This window comes from Lathyrus oleraceus, chromosome 1 (genome assembly GCF_024323335.1).
Source record: "Lathyrus oleraceus cultivar Zhongwan6 chromosome 1, CAAS_Psat_ZW6_1.0, whole genome shotgun sequence".
Taxonomy (NCBI): domain Eukaryota; kingdom Viridiplantae; phylum Streptophyta; class Magnoliopsida; order Fabales; family Fabaceae; genus Lathyrus; species Lathyrus oleraceus.
Genome location: NC_066579.1, coordinates 387,789,568 through 387,816,230, shown reverse-complemented (window position 1 = coordinate 387,816,230; position 26,663 = coordinate 387,789,568). Strand labels below are relative to the sequence as shown.

At 32.4% G+C, this 26,663-nt stretch overlaps 1 protein-coding gene and 1 non-coding gene across 2 annotated transcripts; both read right to left on the bottom strand.

Moving 5' to 3' along the window:
* Positions 1–8,626: 8,626 nt before the first annotated feature.
* LOC127109117 (polygalacturonase) lies at positions 8,627–13,078 on the bottom strand. The gene is made up of 5 exons (XM_051046036.1): positions 12,838–13,078; positions 11,272–11,438; positions 9,941–10,596; positions 9,595–9,820; positions 8,627–8,952 (listed from the first exon to the last, which is right to left on the bottom strand). Exons 1-5 carry the CDS (start codon positions 13,076–13,078, stop codon positions 8,734–8,736), a joined length of 1,509 nt encoding a protein of 502 aa, XP_050901993.1. The 3' UTR covers positions 8,627–8,733.
* Positions 13,079–23,963: 10,885 nt separating this feature from the next.
* Positions 23,964–24,070, bottom strand: LOC127116608 (small nucleolar RNA R71). Its single transcript, XR_007801424.1, has one exon. It is a non-coding gene; the product is annotated as a small nucleolar RNA R71 (small nucleolar RNA).
* Between the last annotated feature and the right edge of the window lie 2,593 nt (positions 24,071–26,663).

Sequence of the window (26,663 nt, the reverse complement as noted above, 5' to 3'; positions counted from 1 at the left end):
GATTTGAAAATCAATAACAGAGCCGGAGCTCTGATACCAATTGAAGGTGAGAAAAACAAGAAAGGGGGGGTTTGAATTGTTTAGAAAATAAGCGCTTTTTCAAAATAAAAACCATACAATGATTTTATACTGGTTCGCTTATAACACAAAGCTACTCCAGTCCACCCGGCCAAGGTGATTTCGCCTTCAACAAGGACTTAATCCACTAATCTTGAAAGATTACAAACAACGTCTAAGAGAAAGATCTCTTAGTCCTCTCAAGTATACAGACTACACAGAGTCACTTGAGGAAATAAACAAACAATAGATAAAAATTTATGTAATCTAAAGTGCTTCTAAGAAAGCAAATATTACAATAGTAAGAACAAAGTGATTCACGTTATAAGCAACAGCTTCGTGAAGATTTAGAGAGCACGAGTGTTTTCTTGAGCGTTGATGTTTCAGTATAATTTTTCCTTGTATGTGTTCTATGCTGAATGTTGATTTGCAGTCCTTTATATAGATCAGTGAGGTAGTAGTTGAAACTGATGAGTAATAAGATGAAATTACGCCATAACATAAATAGCTTCTGCAGGATAACTTTCTCTCCTTGAAATGACTACTTACCACATATAGTATCTTCTTTATTGAAATTGGAGATTAACGTCTCTTTTTGTATTAGGAAATCCATTTGCAAATCTTTACTTGACTTTAACGTTACTCTTTCATAATTAGCAATTTTATGATCAGAGTCTTCGTGTATCTGAGAGTCTTGGAGTCTTGCTTCTGATGTTGATCTCTTTTGGATTCTGATGGATTCTTCAGATAGCGCTGATAAGTTCTAGAGTTTAGAGATAGCGTTGATCAGAGTCAGAACATCTAGAGCTTTACTTCTTGTTCAGATGCTTCTGATACTTTGCTGTTTTGCTCAGAGTTAGACTTTCTTGAACGTGTTTCTACTTCAGATGCTTCTTATCTTCTGATAATTTGTATCTGATCTGGTTCTGTATCTGATGACATCATCAGATTTCTTCCTTCTTTCTTTAGAATCCTGCACACTTAGAAACTTTTCGTTAGGGTGCCATTTTTGGTTTCATCCTTTGTTATCATCAAAATCAAGGAATCTGCTGTAGAACAATTTTTGTTCTTACAGAATATTTTGACCAATAAGATTACACCAATTATCTATCGAATCCCCGAAGTTTGATGCGTTACATACCGATATCCCTTTATCATATATCTTTATTAATCTTCTATTTACGTTATAGCTATTTCTCTTCATCCCTCCAATCTTAGAACGATCATCATCCTTAGATTTACATAGTAATATTAGATAACGATACATTCGATTATTAGTCCTTGTGGGTTCGATAATCTTTAAAACTACGCGATACGACTGTGCACTTGCAGTCATGATTCCAATAGACTTACTATGTCGCAATCACTTACATGGGTTTAAATTGAAACATGTTTAAAATTTAAATAGAAAATGCCAAAATATTACAACATGTCATTGCCACATTAGATTTTTTGATGATTGGGTTTAATCAGGGAGCAAAACAAGAAAATTTTCAAAATCCAGAGAGGGAAAATAAATATTAACCCTAAATTAAAAGACTATATTTTTAAGATAGTTGATTAGTTGTACAATTGTGTATTGTTGTATATATAACCCATGTTGGGTTGTTAATGAATAGCCACTTTTTTCACCCTAAATTCTCTAATTATATCATCTCTCTCTCTCTCTCTCACTCACTCACTCACTCACACACACACACACACACACACACACCTTGGTCTCATGATAGATTTCCTTGGAATTGAGTTTCACAAGTTCGAAAAGGGATTGATCATGCATTAAAGGAGGTATGCACTTGATATATTGAATAAGTTTGAAATTGAGCATTGCAATATGGCCATTATCCCTGCATAACCAAGGTTGTAGTTGTCAAAGAATGGAGACAAGCAAGATATTAATCCAACGCAGTATATGAGGCTGATTGGATCATTACAACACTTGTGTAATACGAGACCAGACTTGTCGTATATTATGGGTATAGTGAGCGAATTTATGTGGAATCCAAATGTATCACATTTGGCCGCAGTTAAGAGAATTCTGAGATACGTCAAAAGTTTGATTGATTGCATAATTTTATTTCCCCTAACGTATAAAGGTAGAAGCTTCCAATTTCTCAGTTATACCGCCTCAAAATAGTGTGGAGATAAAGATGATAGAAAATACACTATTGAATACATCTTTATGTATGGAGAAACACCTATCTCTTGGTGTTCTTTCGAGTCTAAGTACATTGCAATGTCTATGTATGTGTGTTAAGTTGTATGGTTGATGAATTTGATGAAGGAATTATGCATCAAAGAGTATGAAGCTATGACCTTCATAAAATAAAATGATGTCACTATAAACCTTGCCAAGAATCTCATTGTACATTGGAGAAGAAAACATATAGATGTGATATTTCACTACTTGAGAGAGCTTGTGAGTGAATAAAAATTGGAGTTGGGGAAAATTGAAGATCAAGTTGCCAATTTGCTAACTAAAGGAGTGAGAACTGAAGTGTTCAAGAGGTTGAAGAAGCACATGAGTATGGAAGAATTCATGGACTTGAATTAAGGTGGTGTGTTGTGATATTTTGTAATTCAAGTTGATGTAACCAGTTACAGTAGGGGTGTAAATGGTTACCACCCTTCCAACAACAGAAATATAAGAACAATTTGGTTTTTATGTTTGTGAAATATTTGGAAGACTAGAAATACATGAGTTTTTTATAACATATTTGTTTCTTCTAACATCATTTTAGAACAAATCAAAATACATGCAAGATGAATTAATTAAGCGAAAAGAAAATGAAGAATATTTCTCAAACTTCTCGTTTTGTTGAATACAGTTGTTTTAGATTTTTGTCGAGGGACATTTCAACAATATAAAGAAGACATTCTTACAGGGTTTGTCTGGTTGGCGGTTTTTGAAGAGAAGGGAAAGAAATATTTTAAATGAAAAGTGTTTGGTTTAATATTTTAGGAGGGGGTGAGAGGAAAGAGGAGGGCATAAGAATCCCCCTCTAGAGTGATTTTTCGTTCCCTTTCAATCAGGGTATTTTGGAGGGAGGGGAGAGATGCTTAAATATAATGTATTGTATTTACGAAATTAACCTCAATTTATTTTTATAAAAATACAATTTATGCCTTAGAAAATATTGAAAATTTAGGTTTTCTGTCAAATTTCTCTTCTTCTTTTGTTATGTTGGAGTTTTTTGTTGCGACTAAAGTTTGTTTATCGCTTAAGTTAATCTCATATATTAAAACTACGGTTGCTTCCTTTTTTCATCAAATCAACATCATTTATACTTTTCTTCACATAAACTTTATTATTTTCATTATAATGACTATACTTTTTTCATGTGTTTTATTTTATTTTATTTATTATTGTTTTATTATTAGTTTTTTCAAATTTTGATGTCACTTTTTAATTATCTTAATGTTTTTTTTTATAATAATGTTTTTAGATTTTTACTGTATTCAGTTGTCTTTTAAAATTGTATATTACTAGCGTTACATTTTTACAAAATATTTCACGATAATCTCTCATTGAATACTTCTATTTCATTAATAAACTTATGTTCGAACTATGGATGGTAAATATCACTATATTTTGTTAATGAATTTGTGTTTGAATTATGAATGGTAAATATCATGATTCTTAAGTTAAAATTACAAGAATAAAAAAGTAAATTAATTTTAAAATATACCCCTATGAAGAAAACATGTTTGTAATTAAAATCATTATCTTCCCATCCCTTTTCGTATTCCGAACCAAACGCGCGCGCGCGCATTTATATATATATATATATATATATATATATATATATATATATATATATATATATATATATATATATATATATATATATATATATATATATATATATATATCAAATATGTCCACTCTCTTCCCCTCCCCTCTCCTATGATAAAAAATCCCTCCCCCCCCCCCCCCCCCCCCCCCCCCCCCTCGATTGAATCAAATAGACTCACAAAGTAAACTTGTATTTGAGAAGAATTTTTTTTCCTGAATTGCTCCTATAGTATTTGATGTGGCTATCCTCCCCACAGTGCAATTTTTTTAAGGCTCTGGTAGGAAACCAAGAATGAATTTTCATAAGCACGTAGCTATCTTACACTAATGAGTTTATCAAGGTTATAAACAAATTTGTAGAATCATATATTTCAAAGTAATCGAGTTATCGTGCGAAAAATGTAAAATATATCCAATTACCAATAAAAGGATGAAATATATCAAGCACATGAATTTGCAATATCATCGCGCTCTTCGAGGCATCATTGCGCCCTTCAAGGTGTCATTGCATCTGTCGGGTTTTAATTGGACCCTCTAGGTATCATTGGACATGTCGGAGTTTAATTGCACCCTCTAGGTATCATTGCGCCCTAAATGGCCTCTTAATGTCCTAAAGGACACCTCTATGAAAAAAATATTACCTTAATAAGTATATCTACAAGTAAAAAAATCAAGAGAACATAAAAATAACGAAGTTAAAACACCATAAATTCCATTAAAAACAATAAAGCCCTAAGAAGGGTACGGTTACATGGATCACTCAAAAGACCTATGGCAACAAGATAACATTTTTATGCAATTAGGGCTAGATATCATGACTTTATTTTTTAAATGACAAAATAGTAGTGAAATATAGTGAGATAGATGATCATATCGGCTCAAGTATAAGATATTCTAGATCAAATTGTCGAGTTGAGGTATAGTCACAAAATAAATCATGTTATCTCGCTTAAAACGGGTTGAATACTCGCCAACTTGTAATGTACTCAGTGAGACGCCAAGAAGGGAAAAAGTACAAGACATGATTATCAGATTAATCGCCAAGATCAGATCAATATTCCAAGCTCGTATTGCACCTATTAAGTTAATTTTAGGTTGTGAAATACTTCTCAATTAACATCCAGAATAATAAATAGAGATGTCTAATTAAAAGAAAGTGAACAAAACGGATAATAAAATCACTATCATAGATTAGCAAATACATATGTGAACAATACAATTAGAGAAGACTTTCGTAAGGGTGATTTTGCCACATCTACGATGGTAAAGTGTCCACCACATTGCTCAATGGAGTGAGGCCAAGTAAGAGGGGACACATATTTTCACCTCAAAGAGAGACTTGTTTATGAAACCATATCTTTCTTAAACATTTTGCCCTTACATGCCTCATGCTTGAGGGACTGTGAGTCATCATGCTTCTTACTTAACCACTTTTCCTTTACAGGCCTCATGCTTGAAGGGATGTATACCTCTATTCTTATTACCTAACCACTTCGTCGTTATATGTCCCGTGCTTGAGGAATTGTAGACTTCCATGCTTCTCTCCCACATGCCTTGTGCTTGAGGGACTATAGACAACCATGCTTCTTACTTATTCACTTCGCCTATTCATGCCCCATGCTTCAGGGATTATGAATTAATATAACGATAATGGCTCAAGTCTACTTGACATAAATTTACCTCAAGCCTTTAGGGTTAGATCATGCTAAGCCCTTGGAGAGTACTCAAATTATCTTTGAGATATTGTAGAAATGGCTCAATAGTTTGTAAAGGTCTTTCCCTTGTCATGCGTGAATTAATTCACGATACTTATCACATAAGTTAAATATGACCTAGTGTGTGCAAAGTAAATCAATTTTCCCATTAATCTTTGATATTGAACAATTTTCCCATTTATCTTGTGAGTTTTTTTCAATAAGAACACTTCCATACTTGCATTCAAACTTTCTCATTTTGTATAAAAGATCAAATGCTTATTTTTTTAGAAAGATAAATACGACTTTCTTGACCAGACTAACATAATTCCCAATAAATCCTTGAGTTTGCCAAGGTCCTTCATCTCAAACTCTACTGATAATTTCTCATTGAGTATTTTTCTCTAAGTCAAACGAATAAACAAGGTGGAAACCATAGGCGCGCCACATTTCAATTTTTTTTTAAAAAGCACACTACCTATTCCCTCGCTTGTGATAGGAACCGAGGGTAAAGGTTATGATCAAACCCCATTCGAATACCAACAATTGCATTTAAGTGCATTCTTTTAATTTTTTTATTTATGATCTATTTCCCCGATTGTGCTAGAAATTGAAAGGAAAAGTTATGATCAACCCTTTGAATCCCAACAACATTACTTTAGCACATTTTTTATTTTTAATTTTTTTTTATTTAATACATATTCCCTAGATTGGGCTGGAAATCGAGGGGAAAGATGTGTGTTTGTTTATATAACAAACGTATCTCAGTAGTCTATTTATAAAGTAATTACGATCAAGACATTGTCAACTCATCAATCCACATGAAACATCAACAATCCGCATGAAACACACACTAAGTAATATATTATAACATAAATACCACAACCATTTATCTTGAAATGCATAATATAGAGTGCTGAAATGCAAACACCATTGATAATGAAAACATACTCTGATAATGAAAGCATTGAATGTAGTACAACACCATACCCTAAGATGGATTTAAAGAGAAGAGAAATGTCTCAAGGAAATTTCCTTAATGTATCTTCTTCTGTAATTTCTAAAATTATATTTTAAAGTGGATGCTTGTTAAAAATATTTGATGTTAGTTTGGAAAAGAATGGATGCAACTTAGCAATATTGTTGTTTTTGTATTGTTGTTGTTGTTAGAAATATTAAAAGTCAACAACAACAACTACATCCATACTTTCCTAACAACATTAAACCTTTTTTACAAGCATGTATTGAAGAAAATAATTTTACAACTTACAAGAGAAGATATTACATTAAGGAAACAATCTTGATCAAAACATTTTTTTTCTCTTGCGATCCATCTTAGAGAAAAGTTTTATAGTTTAGATTTCACCTTGGTGGAGTTACCAACCGAGGGAAGAAGTTGTTGATTTTGTAGTTTCGATTTCACCTCGGTGAAAATGGGGAAAACGGACGAACTTTTCATTACATTTTTCGTTACCTTGTCCACAAAACTCAGGTAAAAGTCATGTTTCAATCAAGATTAAAAAAACCTATTTTGTAGTAGTGATAGAGACACAAGATCCTTTGTCCATTCTCAAATAAATAAGTACATAATTCATATTTGTATAAAAATATGAGGATCACCAATAATCGAGTCATTTTCAGTAATTGCCTTTGGCTCAAGCGTTTGCAATTATTTTTGGAGTAAATTACTTTTACTTCTTCTCTAATATATACTAGAATTGCTCGCAAAGATGTTGATTCCTATAAAAAAAATGACAATGGAGAAATTTTAATAACAATAAACTCGGTTTCAAATGTTAAACTAAGAATATGACTCAAAATATACTACATTGGAGGAACTAGAACATAAATAGACTTAGGTTCATAAATTGAACCATGAATATGACTTAAAATAGGCGACGTCTCAAATTCAAACATTAAAGTAGGAACCAGAACTTTATGGAGGCTAGGACTAAAGGTAAATAATTCAAACTTATATCGGAGTCATTAACATTCCCCCGATAAGATTTAAGACAAGTGAAATATGACACATTTTCATGAATAGTGACATCTTTAAAACAAAGTAAATATGACGAAATATGACACATTTTCATGAATAGTGACATCTTTAAAACAAAGTAAATATGACTAGAAGGATGATTACATGTATACCCATTTATGACGAAATATGACACATTTTCATGAATAGTGACATCTTTAAAACAAAGTAAATATGACTAGAAGGATGATTACATGTTAACCCTTTTACTCTTAGGAGTATAACCCACAAAAATACATATATCTTTACAAGATTCCAACTTATTAATGTTGCTTATGGATATGGACAAAAGCATCACATCTAAAAACTTGAGACTTTAGACTTTATATATCAAAAGCAAACTAAAAAAAGTGATATCATAAAAATGGATATACATGCTATCATTCTTCTAGTCATATTTTGTTTTAAGTCATACTAACATTACCTATGATACCATATATAACACAATTTACAACTTTATAAGCATAATTTAAGTGTTTCGCCGTACTATAGTTTTGGGACAAACATTTGGGAGAAGAGTTCCAGAAACTTTAAGTAAACGACAATTTTTTTTCAGTCTACAATACTATTTTGTTGTGGGATGTATTCATGGATAATGCCTTGTTCACTTGTAAAGTTTCAAAGATTATGGTTGTTATATTCTTTATCATTGTCAATATCCCTTTTCTTAATTGTGACTACTTCTGATTTATCCTTTATAAAAAAAAATTCAAATTTCTCGAGAACACATTAATAAAGAAAATAAACCATATTTAAAAAAACTCTTATCACTCAGTCCCAATGAATAACACGAAAACAATTTCCATCAACCTTTTCCACCACACACACATAAAAGAAAAGAGACTTCCAAAAAAATGCAACAAAGCCAACACGAGAAACAAAACCAATAACAATGAAAAAGTCTACAATAACAATCTTGTTGTCGATGCTAAGATACTAAAGAAGACGAAAAGAGGAAGAATAGATCTACAAAAATTTCTAGACTTAAACAGACTCTGCTTATTAGGTCTGCACAACGAAATAGACTACTTCAAATTATTTAAAACTAAGTAAAAGTAAAATAAACTATTTATGTTCTATTATTTATGAGAGTCTCTTGTTATGCCATTGAGTGATAGAGACACATTTTGTGGTAGAAAAATGGTGACCTATGCACAAGGTGGTGGTTTTTGCAAACCAACGTAGATAGGTTTGATGTTGGTACATCTTGAGCCAGTAGGAGTTGCACCAAGTTGGAGATCTATGTTTTCAAGTCTAACATTTTGGCAAGGAAATTGCTTGCTACACCTTAAATCCACTGCAACTGGACTAATTGTTGTTCCTTTTATATTTCTAAAAATTATATCGCTTAGCTTTACAAGTGAAGGCTGCATAGAAGAAAAAACAACAAGAAAATTTAATTAGTGTTTAAAATTTACTATGCTCCAACTTCAAAATATGAGAATTTTTTTTTAAATAATCACATTAACGACTTTTTTATAATATATATATATATATATATATATATATATATATATATAAATAACCATTTTAAAAAAATAAATAATCTCATATAGGATATACGACGCATGCACTTAAATTTTTGTCTTAGGCGACATTGTTTGTGACGCATGCATGTAAGTTTTAGGAGCATACGCCATTGCATGTGGCGCATGAGTAAAACCAAAACAACATAGGAGCCACAGACAATGGTGCATGCTCCTAAAATCTGCATGCATGCGCCACTGCCAGTGACATCACACATTAGCCAGAGATAATGGTAATGGTGCATGCTCCTAAGGCCTGCATGCATGCGCCACTGTCATTGACATCACACATAAACATGTGCCAGAAGCAATGACGCTAAGACTAAAGTTTAAGGGCATGCACCACATAGTCACGCATCTTATATGAGATTAATTTATTTTTTTTGAAAAATGATTAATTTGATATATATTTTGAAAATGTGGTTATTTTTTAAAATGTGGTTATTTAAAAAAAAATCAAAATATGAAGATAAATATACAAACCTTTTTTTGGCAGTTTGGTTGACATTCATACTCTTGGTCAATGATGATAGGATTTTTAACATTTTCCATAGTGATGTTACTAAAAGTGATTTTTGATGCGGCTCCTTGATACTTATCTGGCCATGTTTTGATTCTTAGACCATTGTCTGTGCCGATTAATGTGGTCCTCATTACTCGAACATCTCTCACCTCTATCTCATCTGGATACTTTCCAAGACTTCCAATACTGTAAGCAAATACTTCTTTTTTCAGATTCATTGAATAGTTGATCACAGATGTATCTGATTTGTAGATCGATCAGATACATGAATTATTCAATGAAAATGTAAATATCGATTTAGATTACCTGATACCGTGTCCTGGACCACATCTGACTCTTTTGATGGCAACATTGGTAACTCCTTGAATCATGGAGATGCAATCGTCTCCGGTTTCAATAGTACTTTTTGATATTTTCACGTTTATTGAATGACTTACATGAAGACCATCTGTATTTGGGCTAGTATCTGGCGCGGTGAGCCTAAGTAATCGAAGTCTAATGTTTGCGGAGTTAGTAATAAAAAAGTGAAACCCTTTTGGATTTACCGATTTTATGTTCTGTATAATTCCGTTTGTAACATTACTGAAATAAATGCTACTAGGAGACCTAACACATTGGTTAGTTGGATCAGCTTCACAATTTTGAGAAAATTGCCATGCAGCTTTACCATTCCCATCGAAGATGCCTCCACCGATAAGTTTAATGCCTGCTATGTCGCGAAACATGAGCCATTCGCCATTCACGTAATCGCTAATGTCTCCTGTAGCTAAAACTGTGCCTATAACTTGAATTGTTACTGGCCCTGGAGTTTGACATGGGCCTGCAAAGAACATTGTTGAAACAAGGAATGTGCCTCGAGGGATTAGAAGCCGGGCTTGTACATTGGAATGGCAGGCTTCTCTCCATGCGCCCATGAAAGCCTGCACATAATGAAATAAGGCCCGGGCTTGTTTGGTTTTATCCTATCAAACATTAACATAGATTCGAACACGGGCAAGAAAATAAAAAATGACTGATTATAACCACATATATCAGGGTGACATCGTCACGTATCAAATATTGAACACGCATTCAATTTAAAGTGTTTAAGATGACAGAGATTTTGTGTATGAAACATTGTATTAATGTTTTTTCACTACGAATTGTGTTTGATTAGTAATTTTGATAAATATTGGTAAAGAGTTTCCACCGCGGTTTAGCAAAGACTAATCTCTAGAAAACTTGTCGAACACACAAGGTATATATATTATTCTCTTGCAACCCGCTTTTCTTAAAATCTCTTTGATACGATGAAAAGAAAGGCCTATGAATATCAGTTTCATCGTCTAAATTTCTCCGCTTTCAAATTTTGAAGTTTCAATCGAACAGCATTTAATCCCATGTTGCAAAAATTAGTCTAATCATGAAGCTTTTGTCTATATTATGTCGCCATTAATGACCAAAGACTTAGTTTTCAAAGCAATTATTTGAATACACAGCATTAACAAATATTTACCTATATATCAAAGAATAAAATGTCAATTTTTCTAAAGTCTCAAATTTATCAACAGAGAATATATAATAAAAACACTATCTGTAAATATTCTTATTCAAAGCATAACTCAACATGATTAGCCAAAATATATCATATAATCTACCTCAGTGCAATCAAATTTTCCATCTGGTTTTGCTCCCAAACTCATCACATTAACAACTTTCTCACCAGGAAGAAGAGAATCTTTAGCCACATTTTTACCTCTGTAGATATCAGGACCAGCAACAGGTCTTACTCTTGGACGAGGAGCAGCACCAACATAATTACAAACTATTGCAAACCATAAAACTAAAACAGAAACTTTTTTTGCAGTGGCCATTGAAACACAAAATCAAAATGATTTTTTTGTTTTTATTTTTTCAAAAAAAAAATATATAAACTAGAAAAAAGTGATGAAGAATTAAAATGGTCCCTATATTTTCTGCATGTGTGTATTTGATATATAATCTTTTGTGGTAAATAAATGGTTAACATTGATTTCGATTTTTTAGCATCTAAATCTGTGGAGATTAATGTTAATCTAAATTTTTTACTGTTAATTTTAACTCCTAAATTCTTGCTCTTCCAATATCTTCTCCTATATTTTCTCTAGCTACCAAATTCCATTGGAATAAAGGATAAAATAAAATGTAAAATTTGTCCCACCATTCACAATTATGGTGGAAAAATAATATGCTGTCACCACAATACCTGAATTATTCTATCAATGGATTTCTGAAATTAGCAGAGAATATTTTCATATTTTATCCGTCTTTGTCTATCAAATTATTCTCTTTAAGAATTTATTTTTTGTGTTTTAAGTCTTTAAAAAAAATTTAATCTCAATTCGGTTTTTATAATGGACTAATTTGACACCAACTTCATAAATTCAAGTACTCAACATGACTAACAAAAGTTTTAAATCATCGCGAAAATCATGTCACCATCTTTAGTATTGTGAATTGTAATCAAATGCAGTTGATGTCGTGGTCAGAATCGCGCGAGCGATACAAAGCTAGCAACCCATAAAATTTAATTAAATTTTATACAAGATTACAAATGAACTTTTGAAGTTAATTCATTATTTCAAACTTTAAAGCCATGATTTGTAACATATTTGTACTATACTACTACACAAAAAATCACACCAGAAAAGCAGTTATGTTATGAATATAAGGACAAAAAAAGTGCTTATAGCAGATAGTACATATAAACTCTTTACACATAATTTGAATGAAACAGCACAAGGTAAAATCATTTTCTAAAACCTAACTAGCCTATTTCATTCCATTCCGTTTCATTCCATCTTATTCCACGAATCCAAACACACGGTTCAAGCTGCAGAAGACCTTCGACAAATTCATGTTAATCTTCGAGCTGACTTACACAAATGTATTTCATAAACTACAAGAGTTAGCAATAGCATACATGATTCTAAATTGTGGTTACAATTACACCGCAAACTTTGTCGTTGCAAACCTCTAAAACTCTTATATTACGACCGAAATTACAGTTACAGTTACAAACCGCAATTTAGAACTACGAGCAGGAGTATATAAAGTTTACTGCTGAAGACGATTTCTAAATTAGTAAACCATTAACTTTCAAACCTCAAAAAAAAGGAAAAAAAAGTTATACAACTAAACAAGAGTTCTAAACCTAGTCTTCGATCATCATCGTCCAACCAAACCTTTAGCATGCAACTGATCTGCTCTCTTTTCGGGTATGAACTTGGAAGCAGCTTCGTTGCAAGTGAGTTCTTCTACATTTTTGGTAATAGTAGTAGCTCCATAGCTTGGATAAAACTTATACTGACAGAGATTTTGAGTTGCTGGTGGATTAGTATTATTGCCAAAACTTTTCTGTCTTCCAAAGAATTTTTCAATCTCATATCCAATCTTAGCAATAGAAAGGTCTACTTGAGGTGCCATTTCACAAAAAAAGTGGTTGGTATATAGATTTTTTTGTTGTTGTTTGTATGGTTAGTTTGAGTATTAAACTTGAAGGCATAGATATGTATTTATATAGGTACACAATAGAGGAAAGAAAGATAGATAGCATAGTATAGGATTAGTAATGAATCTTAGAGGGAGAGAATATGTTATAGTTGGACAAATAATTTATTAGAGCATCCTGAAAGGTGGCAAGATAAATAGTAGACGTGGTTAAACCTACACCAAATTGTTTTTATTGACAAGTTTATTTCTATTACTTTTGAGGAAATATCTGATGAGTGTAATGGGTGAGGGATGGATATGGGGTGGCAAAGGTGGACTGTAGTCCCCCCCACCTATAGAAACATTGTAATAGAATATGTGATTTTGAAAATGATTGTTACTTTATTACGAATAAATGTTGATAATATATTACATTATCTTTTTATGATGAATAATTTTTTTTTATAAAATCAATGAGATGTTAAAGATGAAGAGAGACATTTTAACTAGGTTGGTGTTTCTATTCCTATTATTTAAAGCAACATATCAAAATAAAGTGTTAATAACAATTAGATTAGGCCAAAACTCAAAGAATGAACAAGCAAATATCTCGTATAAAAACTTTATTAAGAAAAGTAAGTAGGGATAAAACATATTGAATGAAAAAAAGAGTGTAGTGCGTAGAAAGAAAGAGAGCTTAAGGAAATTGAAAAGACCATTTATTTTTGAAGTTTCTAAATGACGGTCTTTGATTAGTGCTAAATTTATTCATTTTTCATAAGCATTTACTAACTTAAAATACAAGAAATCACATGAAAATTTCCAATTTATCATAAAATAAGATAAAATTTATATATGAATATTCTAACTATGATATTCATGAGTACATGTGAAATTAGTAGAACAAAACACAAATTGCACAAGCTGGTAGTGGAAAACTCGTTGGGCGAGGAAGAGGCTTGCCCAGTCAAAGATAAGTCAAAAATCGGGCAAAACATGGCACCTTGTTGACTCAATCTCGCCAAGCGAAGAGATAAGCCACTGCAAAAAAAAAAAACAGTCATTTGCGACGTGATTTTCACGCTATAAAGTTGAAAATCACGTCACAAAACTAAAATAGTGTTGTAGTTTTTCACGAGGCAATAGCAGTTGTGACAATTTTTTTGCCACGGGAAATCACGTCACAAATTTGCTTCATGATTTTCACGTTGCAACATTTGTCACGTGTGATTTTCGCGTCATAATATTTTGCGAAGATTTCCAAACATTGATCAGGAACATTCCGATTTGACTTGAGGGTCAATAATCTCACACACATTGATAATTTTGAGTCTAACGACCCCTCAAACAATAACGCATTCATTTATTTCAACAACTGATAAAATCTTTGTGATCCTCATTCGACAACTTTTCCCCATCAAAATCTTCAAGTTCATCATAGGTTGCATTCACCCCAAAAGTATCGCCAACAATCTCATCAATCAGATTAAACTGTTCATCATATTCCATATATGATGAACTACTTGACGCATGCGTATTAGCTGTCTCTGGTACGTTACCCGATAATTTTTCTCCATTATATGTCTAAATCCAATCATTTTCAATGAAACTCCTTCTCTTCAAATGACGTTTTACTTCTTATGGATCACTAATTATAGACCTGCATTCACATTTAAGACAAAGACATCTTACTCCGCCTTCGCTTCGACAACATTTTTTGAGCAAATGCTCACGTGATAAACTCTTTAACTCTTTCCTCAAAATTTGATTTAATTGCACTTCTTCCTGGATACACTTATTTGTACATCCAACTACGATAGTACCAATAATATTTCATACTGCATATTTGTACAATCATTCACATTTAAATTAAATATGTGATTTCATAACAACGCTTTATATATATATATATATATATATATATATATATATATATATATATATATATATATATATATATATATATATATATATATATATATATACCTATATATATATATATATATATATATATATATATATATATATACCTATATATATATATATATATATATATATATATATATATATATAATATTTTTACTAAATAATATATATTTTTTAAATTATAATTATTTAAATTCCATTTTTTTATTTATTTAAAAAATATATAGTTACTCAAATTTTATTGACTTACTTATCTAAAAAATATATATACTTTTCTATGTAAAAATACTACTTAATAAATATATTTACTTACTTAATATATAATATTTATTTATAACATTTAATTAAAAAAATTATAGTTACTTAATATATAATAATTATTTAAAAAATATATATTAATTTAATTAATATATAATAATTTACAGAATACATATTTATTTACTAATTAATATATATACTTAATAATATTTTTACTTACATAATAATATTTACTTAAAAAATATATATACTTACTCAAAATTTATTTACTTATTTATATAAAAATATTACTCAATACGTATATTCTTAAAAATAGTTTAATTACTTATAGAAAAATATTATTTAATAAATATATAAAAAATTGATTACTTAATATATTCTAAACAAACATATATAGGAATTTAACAAATCTAAAAACATATATAAATGTTAATATATAAATCTAAACTAATCTAAATCTTAACATATGATGTTAACATGTAAATCAAAATAAATCTAAAAACATATATGAATGTTAACATATATATCTAAAAAATAAATTTAAAAAAACAGGAAAATCCAATAATTTATATATATATATATATATATATATATATATATATATATATATATATATATATATATATATATATATCAATTTCTTGAAAAAATAAAAATAAAATTGTCAAAATACCTTAATAAAGCAACAAAATATATTTTGTGAAGATGCAACTTCTTGAATGAATCTCTTAATAATCTAAAATAAAAAACAAAATAAAAATATTAATAACAAAATGAAATTCAGTTAAACAAAAATCAAATAACAAAAAAATAAATTAAATAATTTTTTACCGTTGAATTAATTGGATGATGATGAGAAAATTGAAGATTAAGATTTAAGGTTGGAAGAGAAGAAATGAGGTATGGGACTGGAAGAGAGCTGAATGAGAAAAAGATGAAAACCGAAAGAAGAAGAAATGGTTTTGTGCGTGGACGAGGAACGATGTAATATATATATATTAGGGTCAGCGTTGTGAAAATCACATTGCAACTTAGCGACGTGTAAATCACGTGGCAGTCGAAAAGTTACCGTTGTCTTGCAACGTGATTTACACGTCGGTACACTGAGATGTCACAACGGCTAAAAATTCTGACCAAACATCAATTCACCCACTTAAAGATTTCCACGTGATTTCTGAAAAGTATTTTGCGACATGGTATACACTTCACAACTTAACTTTTTTAAAATTCGAATCTCCCCCGAGTGAATTCACTGACACATTTTTTTATTTGAAAATATATGTGTGCGACATGTTTTGCATGACACAATCATTTTTTAAATATTTTTTCCCATGCCACCATCTGAAAAGGGGGTTCTTTTATTTAATTATTAAAAAACTTTAATGATGTGAAAATCGCGTCGCAACTGCCTTTTTATATCTCATGATTTTCACGTCACAACATTATGACGTTGGAGGAAGGTTTTCTTGAAGTGAGCTCGCTAGCTGAGCACAAGCAGTTAAAGATTTATTTTTGGCCAGGTTATTTCATGCTGAAGCAAGACAACATATTTGGAGAGGTGACAAGCACGTCAAGCAAGAAAATGTGGTTTAAAAGACCCCATGGTTAAGTAACTTAGGGGTGAAGGAAGGGTTTTCTCGCTTTATGAGCAGGGAGCTCTCTAAGCGAGATATGGCGGCCAAGTCCAACTTGGAAAAGTTGAACAGCACGAAGAAAAAATTGAGTGAAATTCCAAAGAGAGGTATTAAAGAAAAACAAGGGAGAATTGAGATGGAAATTCCAAATTCCAAATTCCGTAGTTATTGAGTGAAATTCATTTTGTAAAAACCAGAGAGAATTGAGGTAGAAATTCCTAAGAGAGGTATTGAAGAATCAAAGGTGGAGGTTTTGTCCATCAGAGAAATCATCTTGGATGCTTTTTAATGTCCTTATTCAAGTTCATCATTATAAAGCTACTATGAGTAAGAGTGACTAAATTCTCTTTTTTCGGGGTTAGATGTAGTTATCCAAACACTCATGTATTCATCTTGATTGCGACGTTATGTGTGTTCTAAGTTATTCGTTAATATTGATGATTATCTTTGTTCTTAATGTTTTTTTTTATAAATTAGTTACTTATAACTTTTCACAATAGTTTTGAATTGATATTTAAAAATACTTTTTTTAACTAGATCAAAGATTTTCATCTGATAGATGCTAAACTTTAGACAAAAATTTAGGTTTAACATTCACATATGTTGTCGAATCTCAATGTTGTTGTATTGGCTAATTGCTGAGAAATTGTTTGTTAGGCAATCGACTAATTTTCCGTTGTTGTTTTGACATTAACAAGAGACACAGAGCAATAGGTGATAATATTAATTAATGGATAATAATATACATAAGAATATGACAATGGAATTTAACCCAAACAATCTCAGTTCCATTTATTAAAACTTATTTTCATTTGTTTTTTTTACTTAGTTATCAAACAATCAAAATTTCAACCAACTTTACTTAGAATCATAGAAATTATTGAATAACTTTTGATTATCACACCACTCCTTGACGATACAAATAAATACTTATTTTTGTTCTACTAACAAAATGGTGTCGTTATTTGGTGGACTAACATTTAGAACTTGAAGGCACTCCAGTATTTTTTTTAATCATTTTAAGTATCTTTGTTCAAATATGTTTATGATTTTTTTATATATGTGACCATCTCTTTATTATTTCTTTCTTTCTACTAAGTATCTGATTAGACTACTAAGTATCTTTATGCGAGGAAAGATTACTGAAAACAACAATCAAGCCAACAAGGACAACAATAACAATAATCAGGCCAACAATGTTGTTGGTGCCATTCCTTTCCAAAATAGTACAAGAAGGTTGGTTCAAATAGTTAGACCCTTAAGAGATGCTATTTATTTAAAAAAATTGTACTTACTCAAATTGTATTTATTTATTTATTTACAAATATATACTTACTCAAATTTTATTTACTTGCTTATAAAAAAGAATATTTACTTACCTATGTAAAAATATTACTTAATAAATATATTTACTTACTTAATATATAATATTTATTTATAACATTTTATTTAAAAAAATTATACTTACTTAATATATAAGACTTATTTAAAAAATATATATTAATTTACTTAATATATAATAATTTAAAGAATATAGATTTTTATTTACTAATTAATATATATACTTAATAATATTTTTACTTACATAATAATATTTACTTAAAAAAATATATACTTACTCAAAATTTATCTACTTACTTATATAAAAATATTACTTAATATGTATATTCTTAAAAATAGTTTACTTACTTATACAAAAATATTACTTAATAAATATAAAAATAATTTTAATTTATTACTTAATTCTATATTTTATAAAATATTAAATAAATCTAATAATATATTTAACAATATATTAAGTTCGGAAAAAATTAAAACTTATTAATATACTATTTAATATATTCTATTTATTTTTCTATAACTATTTAATACATATTATATTTAATTTTTGAAAATTAATATATATTAAGATATTATGTTTATATACATATATTCTGTTAAAATAATATATTATAAAAAATAATAAAACTAAAAAATAACTCTAAACAAACATATATATGAAATTTAACAAATCTAAAAACATATATAAATGTTAACATATAAATCTAAACATATAATGTTAACATATAAATCAAAACATATATGAATGTTAATTTATAAATCTAAAACTTAAATTTAAAAAAACAGGAAAGTCCAATATATTTTGAATGAATCTCTTAATAACCTAAAATAAAAAAGCAACAAAATATATTTTGTGGAGATGTAATTTTTTGAATGAATCTCTTAATAACCTAAAATAAAAAAGTGAAAAAAAAATTAATAACAAAATGAAATTCAGTTAAACAAAAATCAAATAACAGAAAAATAAAGTAAATAATTTCTTGATTTTTTACCCAAATAACCCATTTTTTCAAAAAATAACTCAAAGTAACCCACTTTTCAGATTATTTCCCAAAGTATCCCACTTTGAAGAGGTGACGTCAGATGAATTGGCGCTTGCTCTTTAACTTAGAGAGGTGGCGCCAATTGTATTGGCTAGTTCACCTAGTTCTGCCAATCCAATTGGCGCATGTGTGTTAATTTACAAAGGAGACACAAATTGGTCTGACACCTATGCGGGTTTCGTAATTCTTTTTAAAAACAATGTACGTTTTAGATAAAAACCGAAATTGGACTAATTGATATTAATATTAATATGCATTTACACAAAAAGACTAATGTCGTTGACCGGGATGACCTAACCAACCTCCGGTCCCACATCCCCTAGCTACCCGAACGTGTGACCCTAACCCATGTTGATGATTCAACCCAGGTGTTTGAGTATCTGAGGGCCCAAGAACATCACCATCATCTGCAGGAGATTGCCTAAGATATTTAGACAAATCTGTATAGTCCTGTGTATGCAATGAAGCGCTACCGCCATATTTGAGTTCGTGACCCACGCCATAGTAGTTGGGCTGTGTTTGAGTTATTGGAGGGCACCTAAGATGATTGAAGGGCGACATTGGTGTGAATGATGCATCGAGGAAAGGTTGAAATGATTGTTGTCGTGTTTGGTAACCATATGGTTGTTGTATGTTTTGGTTTTGTGATGTTTGGGCTTATTGGCTATAGTAGGAGGAGAGACGGTTGGTGTTAAATGATCAATGGGTGTTTTTGATAAGGCGGCTATGGTATGGTGATGTGTTAGGTGCATAGCGATGTTGGGTGTCTTGATGATGATCTACTTGTTGGTGGTGGTACGGGGTATGCTCTTGGTATTGTGGTTTGGGTGTTTAACATGTTATGGTCATAGGTTTGTGTGTTTGTGGATCGGAAATTTTGATGGATAAGGGGTTGTGAGTAACCGGTCTGACATTGTTGTTAGGGGTTAGATGTTGAACCTTCTTGTGTGTAAGTTACCTGGCGTGGGTCCTATAGGTATATATCCTCAGCGAGGAACTCAAATCCAACCGATTTGTACCAAGCTATATAATTACGACTTGGTTTTTGTTCGGTTGGCATCACAACGTCAGTTAAGACACGGTCTTGTTGGTGCTTCCATTTTCGACACTCAATCGTCGTTTCAACATTACCGTGAAGAAATTAGATTGTCTAATGCAGAAGAAGGGAGGTGCGTGGATAACATACAATTAGAGAAATGGACAAGGGCATTTAACAGAGAATGTCGATGAGGCCGCATAACAGTAAATCTTGGGGAATGCATGAACGGCGTATTCAAAGGCATTAAAAATCTACCAATAACCACATTGGTCAGAACAACCTATTTTAGGTTGGAATCTACAATCACAACTAGAGATGAAAGATGGAGTGCAGTGTTATTGTCAGGTTAATTATTCAATGAATATTGTATGAAAGTGATGAAAGAGGAAACTATTAATGCTACCACACACGCAATTACAATCTTTGACCGTCATAGACAAAATTTCAGTGTATAGGAAACAATGGACCACAATGAGTGAAGGCCAAATTTATCCTATGTTGTCAGACTAAACAGAAGTTGGTGCGACTGTGGAAAGTTCCAGGTCTTCCATATTCCTTGCTCCCATGTCATTGCGGCATGCGCACATACTCGCCAGGACGCTTACAACCATCTATCTGATGTTTACAAGGTCATTACCGTCATGATTGTGCATAACGAAAACTTCTCATTGCTGGAAATTGAGGAATGTTGGCCTCCATATGAAGGGGACATAGTTGGGCACAATGATGAAATGCGAAGAAAGAAAAAAGGACGGCCAAACAGCACACGCATTAGAACAGAAATGGATACGACTGATAAAATGATAAGATTATGTAGTTTATGTCGTCAACCAGGACACAATAAGAACAAATGTCGCAATCTAGGAGCAACCTCTGCATCATAATTTAGTACCTCCTTTCAATTTTTGTAACCTTTGATTTTTATATATTAATAACTTTTTGTTACAACAAGGTTAACAGCAAACATCACTCTAGCATAAGACAATTAAAACCGAACAAGTCTAAATAAACAACACAAATAACAAATATCGAATACATATGAAAATACTTAACCACAATATTTAAAAACAACATTTCTAACTTATTACAATAATTAAACTGATGTCATCTGGTCCAAACATCATTTTCCTAACATCCTTATCAGTTTTTACTCGCACCCAACAAAATACATTATCGAGTCTCTCAATACTTTTAATTTTTCCTCTTCTGGTATTTTTCCATCTAACCAATGAACCAACTTCCTCTTTAGTGGCTCGAAACGACATATGTTCCAAAAGAGCATCTCCATCGGAGGCTTGTCTCTCGAATAAATCATTTTTCCATAGTGATGACACTGAAATTCACCGTATTTTCGACTCCGATTTCGCATGCATTTTAGTTGTTTCATTATTATTTTGTTATGTTATTACTATGTTTCTCTTTGTTTTCAGGTTTTCAGTCTAATCAGAGCCCCGATCGAGAAAAGGAGTGAAAATGAGTTAAAAAGACTAAAATTCAGCATTTTGCACTTGTGGCTCCCACTGTGGCTGGCGCCATGGGTCCAACCATGACGTGTCATAGCTCAACTTCCCTCAACAGCCACGTCTCCCACTATCTCCACTTGGGCGCCACAATTTACCCTTATGGCGGGCGCCATGGTGTTGTGGCGGGCGCCACAAGAAGAAAGTTTTTCCCTCCCAATTTCAAACTGAAAGGCAGCCTTGTCATTTCCATTATTTTCCTTGCCTATAAATACAAACTCATTTTCATTTGTTTCAGCATCCAAACTTAGAGCAAACTTAGTTTCAATTAGGCATATATTCAGTATTTTAAAAGTGGTAATCGCTTCACATTTGGGTGTTGCCGCAGTTGTGTAATCGAGTCTGTGATCGAGTCTGTAATCGAGTTTGGAGCACTTTGGAAGGAAGTTAATCCTGTCGCCATTTTCATTTCCGTTTCGCATTTTATTCAACCCTCCGATTGGAGCAGGTTTTTATTACTTTGTCTTTATCTATTTTACTTTCCCGCACTGCCTTTATTTTATTTATTTCCCGCACTCATACTACTTTCATTTATTTTCCGCATTCCCACTACTTTTATTTATTTCCCGCACTCGCACTACTTTTATTTATTTCTCGCACTCGCACTACTTTTATTTATTTCCCGCACTCGCACTAATTTCATTTATTTCTCGCACTCGCACTACTTTTATTTATTTCTCGCACTCGCACTACTTTTATTTATTTCCCGCACTCGCACTACTTTTATTTACTTTCCGCACTCGCACTACTTTTATTTAAATTAAAATGCACCTTTACTTTACCATGTCTAACTAAACCTATAAAGGTTAGAATGTAAGGATCGTAATTGAACCGATAATCCGTACAATTGTTCGTAGAAACACTTAAGGGCTATTTTGACTTTCAACTTACGTTTTCCTGCACTTAATTTCCGTTGGGTAAGATCGAAAGTCGTCCAACGTCTTTTTAGACTTAGTTGTTTTTAAATATTTCAAATACAACGAAAGCGCTTTGTTTAGTGAATTATGAGTTTTTAACTTAAGAAGAAAAGTGATTTTAAAACTATTTTCGGACGCATTTATAAGTTTAGAGTCTGGTTTGTGAGAACCTTTTTTGGTTAAGAAATACAGGTTAAAATACTTTTCAACTTAGTCAAGATACTATATTTCTTAAAAATAGGTTTACTACTCTAACGCAATGCACACCTTTTTATAAGTGACAATAAGAGGGTTTGATTAGGGAGTACAACTCGGTTTTGAATACGCGAAAGCGACAGTTTCTGTTAAATTGGTTCTTTTCAAAGTAGGAAACACTGCCCATGAGTAATTCTATTAGCAAGTACTTGGATTATTAATTGATTATGTGAATTACATTCGAGCCTGTCTTTATTAATTGAATTTTATTTAATACTTTATTTTCATTGTACACTCTAAACCCCCATATTTCGATTATCTTAGATAAACACCATAACAATAGATAACGATAGATTGACACTTGGTCTATGTGGATTCGACAATCTTTTATATTACTCTCACGCGTTAGTATACTTGCGAAAAGCACGCATCAAGTTTTTGGCGCCGTTGCCGGGGACCAATTTCGTCAAATTTCGTACCCTGTTGTTATATCGTTTAGACTTAGGTTGTTACCCGCCGGTCAATGCGAAGAACTCGCAGCACCGAAAGCTTAGTATACCCTCTGGCGGAACCTGAACGTTACGCTCGCGCACGTTTATTTTTCCATAGAATTAGGAGAGTTATGGCCGAAGATCAAAACCAAAGACCTCTTAAGGATTTCGCCCAACCATCCAACGAAGAACCTAGTTCTAGTATAGTAAACCCAACCATCCCAGCTAATAATTTCGAACTTAAACCCTCCCTGTTGCAACTAGTGCAACAGAGACAATTCACAGGTCTTGCTACTGAGAACCCAAACCAACATTCAAAAATCTTTCTCTAATTAGCAGACACTTTTAAAACCAATGGAGCTTCTCCTGAGGCAATCCGTTTAAGATTATTCCCTTTTTCCCTCAGAGATAAAGCCCTATCATGGTTAGATTCCCTTCCACCCAATTCCATTACGACTTGGGGAAACCTTAGAAAAGTATTCCTTGCTAGATACTTTCCCTCAAGTAAGACCGTCGTTCTTCGAAACCATATAATTAGATTTACCCAGAACCAAGGAGAATCGATGTTCGAAGCTTGGGAGAGATATAAGGAGCTGTTAAGAGCATGCCCATATCATGGTTTAGAAAATTGGTTAATCACTCAGACCTTCTATAATGGACTTCACTATAACACTAAGATGATCATCGACGCTGCCGCGGGCGGTGCGCTGATGAACAAACCTTATCCTGAAGCTAGTGCCCTCATTGAAGATATGGCTCAAAACCATCAATCATGGGGAGTCGAACGAGCGACAATTGAGAAGAAGGAAGCCCAAGGAGGAGTACATGAATTAAGCTCTATAGCCATGATGCAAGCTAAAATGGACACATTAGCCCTTAAGGTCGAGCATATGTGCATAAACTCGAATACTGCAGCTGCAGTTTCGTCAGATTATGAGATATGTGGAACCAAAGGACACCAATTTGCAGAATGCAGTCTATTAAATGAAACCCACTTTGAGTAAGTGAACTACACCCAAGGGAACCCATATTCGAATACTTATAACCCTGGATGGAGGAATCACCCGAACTTCTCCTATAAGAACAATAACCCTATCCAAAATAATGCGCCTCCGAGACAAACAGGTTACCAAGCCCCAAGATCAAATCAACCTATGCAACATGTGCCACCAAAGCCGAGCCTTGAGAAAATTATGGAAAATTTTATCACTTCTCAAACCCAACAAAACAAAGAGTTCATGAACCAGAACATTCACGTTAACGAACTGATTACCCAGTTAGGAACCAAGGTTGACCAAATAGTTACTCATACCAAGATGCTTGAAACCCAGATCTCTCAGGTAGCTTTAAACCAAGCCCCCCAGACTACACCTGGAGGACAGTTCCCTGGATAACCTCAACAAAATCCGAGAGGACAAGTCAATGCCATTACCCTACGAAGTGGGAGCGCTTATGATGAGCCACCAAACCCTAGATTGAGTGAACCCAAAACTTCTAAGGAATATACCGAACCCACAGACAAAGTAAAGGAACCAGTGGAATCTGAAAACCAGGAAAGTCAAGAAAAAGGAGAAGAACCTAAAGACAAAACCTATGTACCACCCCCGCCGTATAAACCACCGATACCATATCGCAAAGACTCAAATAAACCCAGATCAATAACCAGTATCAGAAATTTATTAAGATTATAGAAAAACTTCACGTAGAAATCCCTTTCACAGAAGCCATCACCCAAATACCTTCTTATGTAAAGTTTCTCAAAGACATCCTTACCAACAAACGTAGACTCAACGATCCGAAACCCTTGGAATGCAATTCTATTTTCGAGAACAAGTTAGCCAAAAAGGATAAAGATCCTGGAAATTTCTCCATTCCCTGTCTTTTGGGAAGTCATGTCATCGAAAAAGCTTTTCTAGACTTAGGAGCTAGTGTGAGCTTAATGCCTTTAGCAGTTTGTGAGAGGTTAAACTTAGGAGAATTACAGCCTACTAAGATGTCACTTCAGTTAGCCGATAGATCTGTTAAGTATCCGATAGGAATATTAGAAGATGTCCCTGTTAGGATAGGTCAGTTATTTATCCCTACTGATTTTGTTGTCATGGACATCAAAGAGGACAATGATATGCCAATCCTTCTAGGTAGATCGTTCTTATCAACTGCAGGAGCCATAATAGATGTCAAGAGAGGAAAGTTGACCTTTGAGGTAGGTGACGAGAAAATAGAATTTATACTTTCGAAATTTCTTGTGGCACCTGTGATGGGAGACGCATATTATGCCATAGATATCATTGATGAATGCGTTAGGGAATTAGAACAAGAAGAAATCATAAAAAAAATTAAGTTGCCATCAACTCTCATACTGGAAGATGATGACTTTAGGAAACCCTACAACGATGATAACCTTTACGAATGTTTATCCCTTACCCCAGATCCTATGTCATGCCCTAAGAAACCAACCTTAGAACTTAAGGAACTGCCTAAGAACCTGAGATATGAGTTTCTTGATGAAGAGATGAACTGTCCAGTTATAGTCAATGCTACCTTGAGCTAAGAGGAAACAAACCAACTTTTAGATGTTTTACTAAGATATCCCTCAGCCTTAGGATATAATATCTCTGACCTGAAAGGTATAAGCCCATCCGTATGCATGCATCGGATTTCGCTCGAAGAAGATTCAAAACCCTCCAGAGAACATCAGAGAAGAATAAACCCTATAATGAGTGATGTTGTTAAAAAAGAAGTTCTTAAGTTACTTGAGGCAGGTGTAATCTACCAGATCTCGGATAGTAAGTGGGTGAGCCCTGTGCATGTAGTACCTAAAAAGGGAGGCATCACAGTCGTGCAAAACGATAAAGGCGAACATGTAGCAAAACGGATGGAAGGAGGATGGCGGATGTGCATAGATTACAGAAAGTTAAATAAAGCAACCAGGAAGGATCATTTCCCTTTACCATTTATAGACCAGATGTTGGAGCGTCTAGCCAGACACTTTTACTTCTGCTATCTAGATGGATACTCAGGATTCTTCCAAATACCTATCCACCCCGAAGATCAAGAAAAAACTACCTTTACATGCCCTTATGGAACTTTTGCCTACAGACGAATGTCATTCGGCCTCTGTAACGCCCCAACCACTTTCCAACGCTGCATGATGTCAATCTTTGCAGATTACCTAGATGGTATCATGGAAGTATTTATGGATGATTTCTCGGTTT

What these genes read in the sequence shown, in the direction of transcription:
- LOC127109117 (XM_051046036.1), bottom strand. Translation starts at nt 13,078, where the DNA reads ATGGCACCTCAAGTAGACCTTTCTATTGCTAAGATTGGATATGAGATT. An exon ending in AGATCAGTTGCATGCTAAAG is followed by an intron (nt 11,439 to 12,837) that starts GTTTGGTTGGAC and finishes GGTTTGCAATAG; the next exon opens with TTTGTAATTATGTTGGTGCT. An exon ending in AACCAAACTGCCAAAAAAAG is followed by an intron (nt 8,953 to 9,594) that starts GTTTGTATATTT and finishes TCTTCTATGCAG; the next exon opens with CCTTCACTTGTAAAGCTAAG.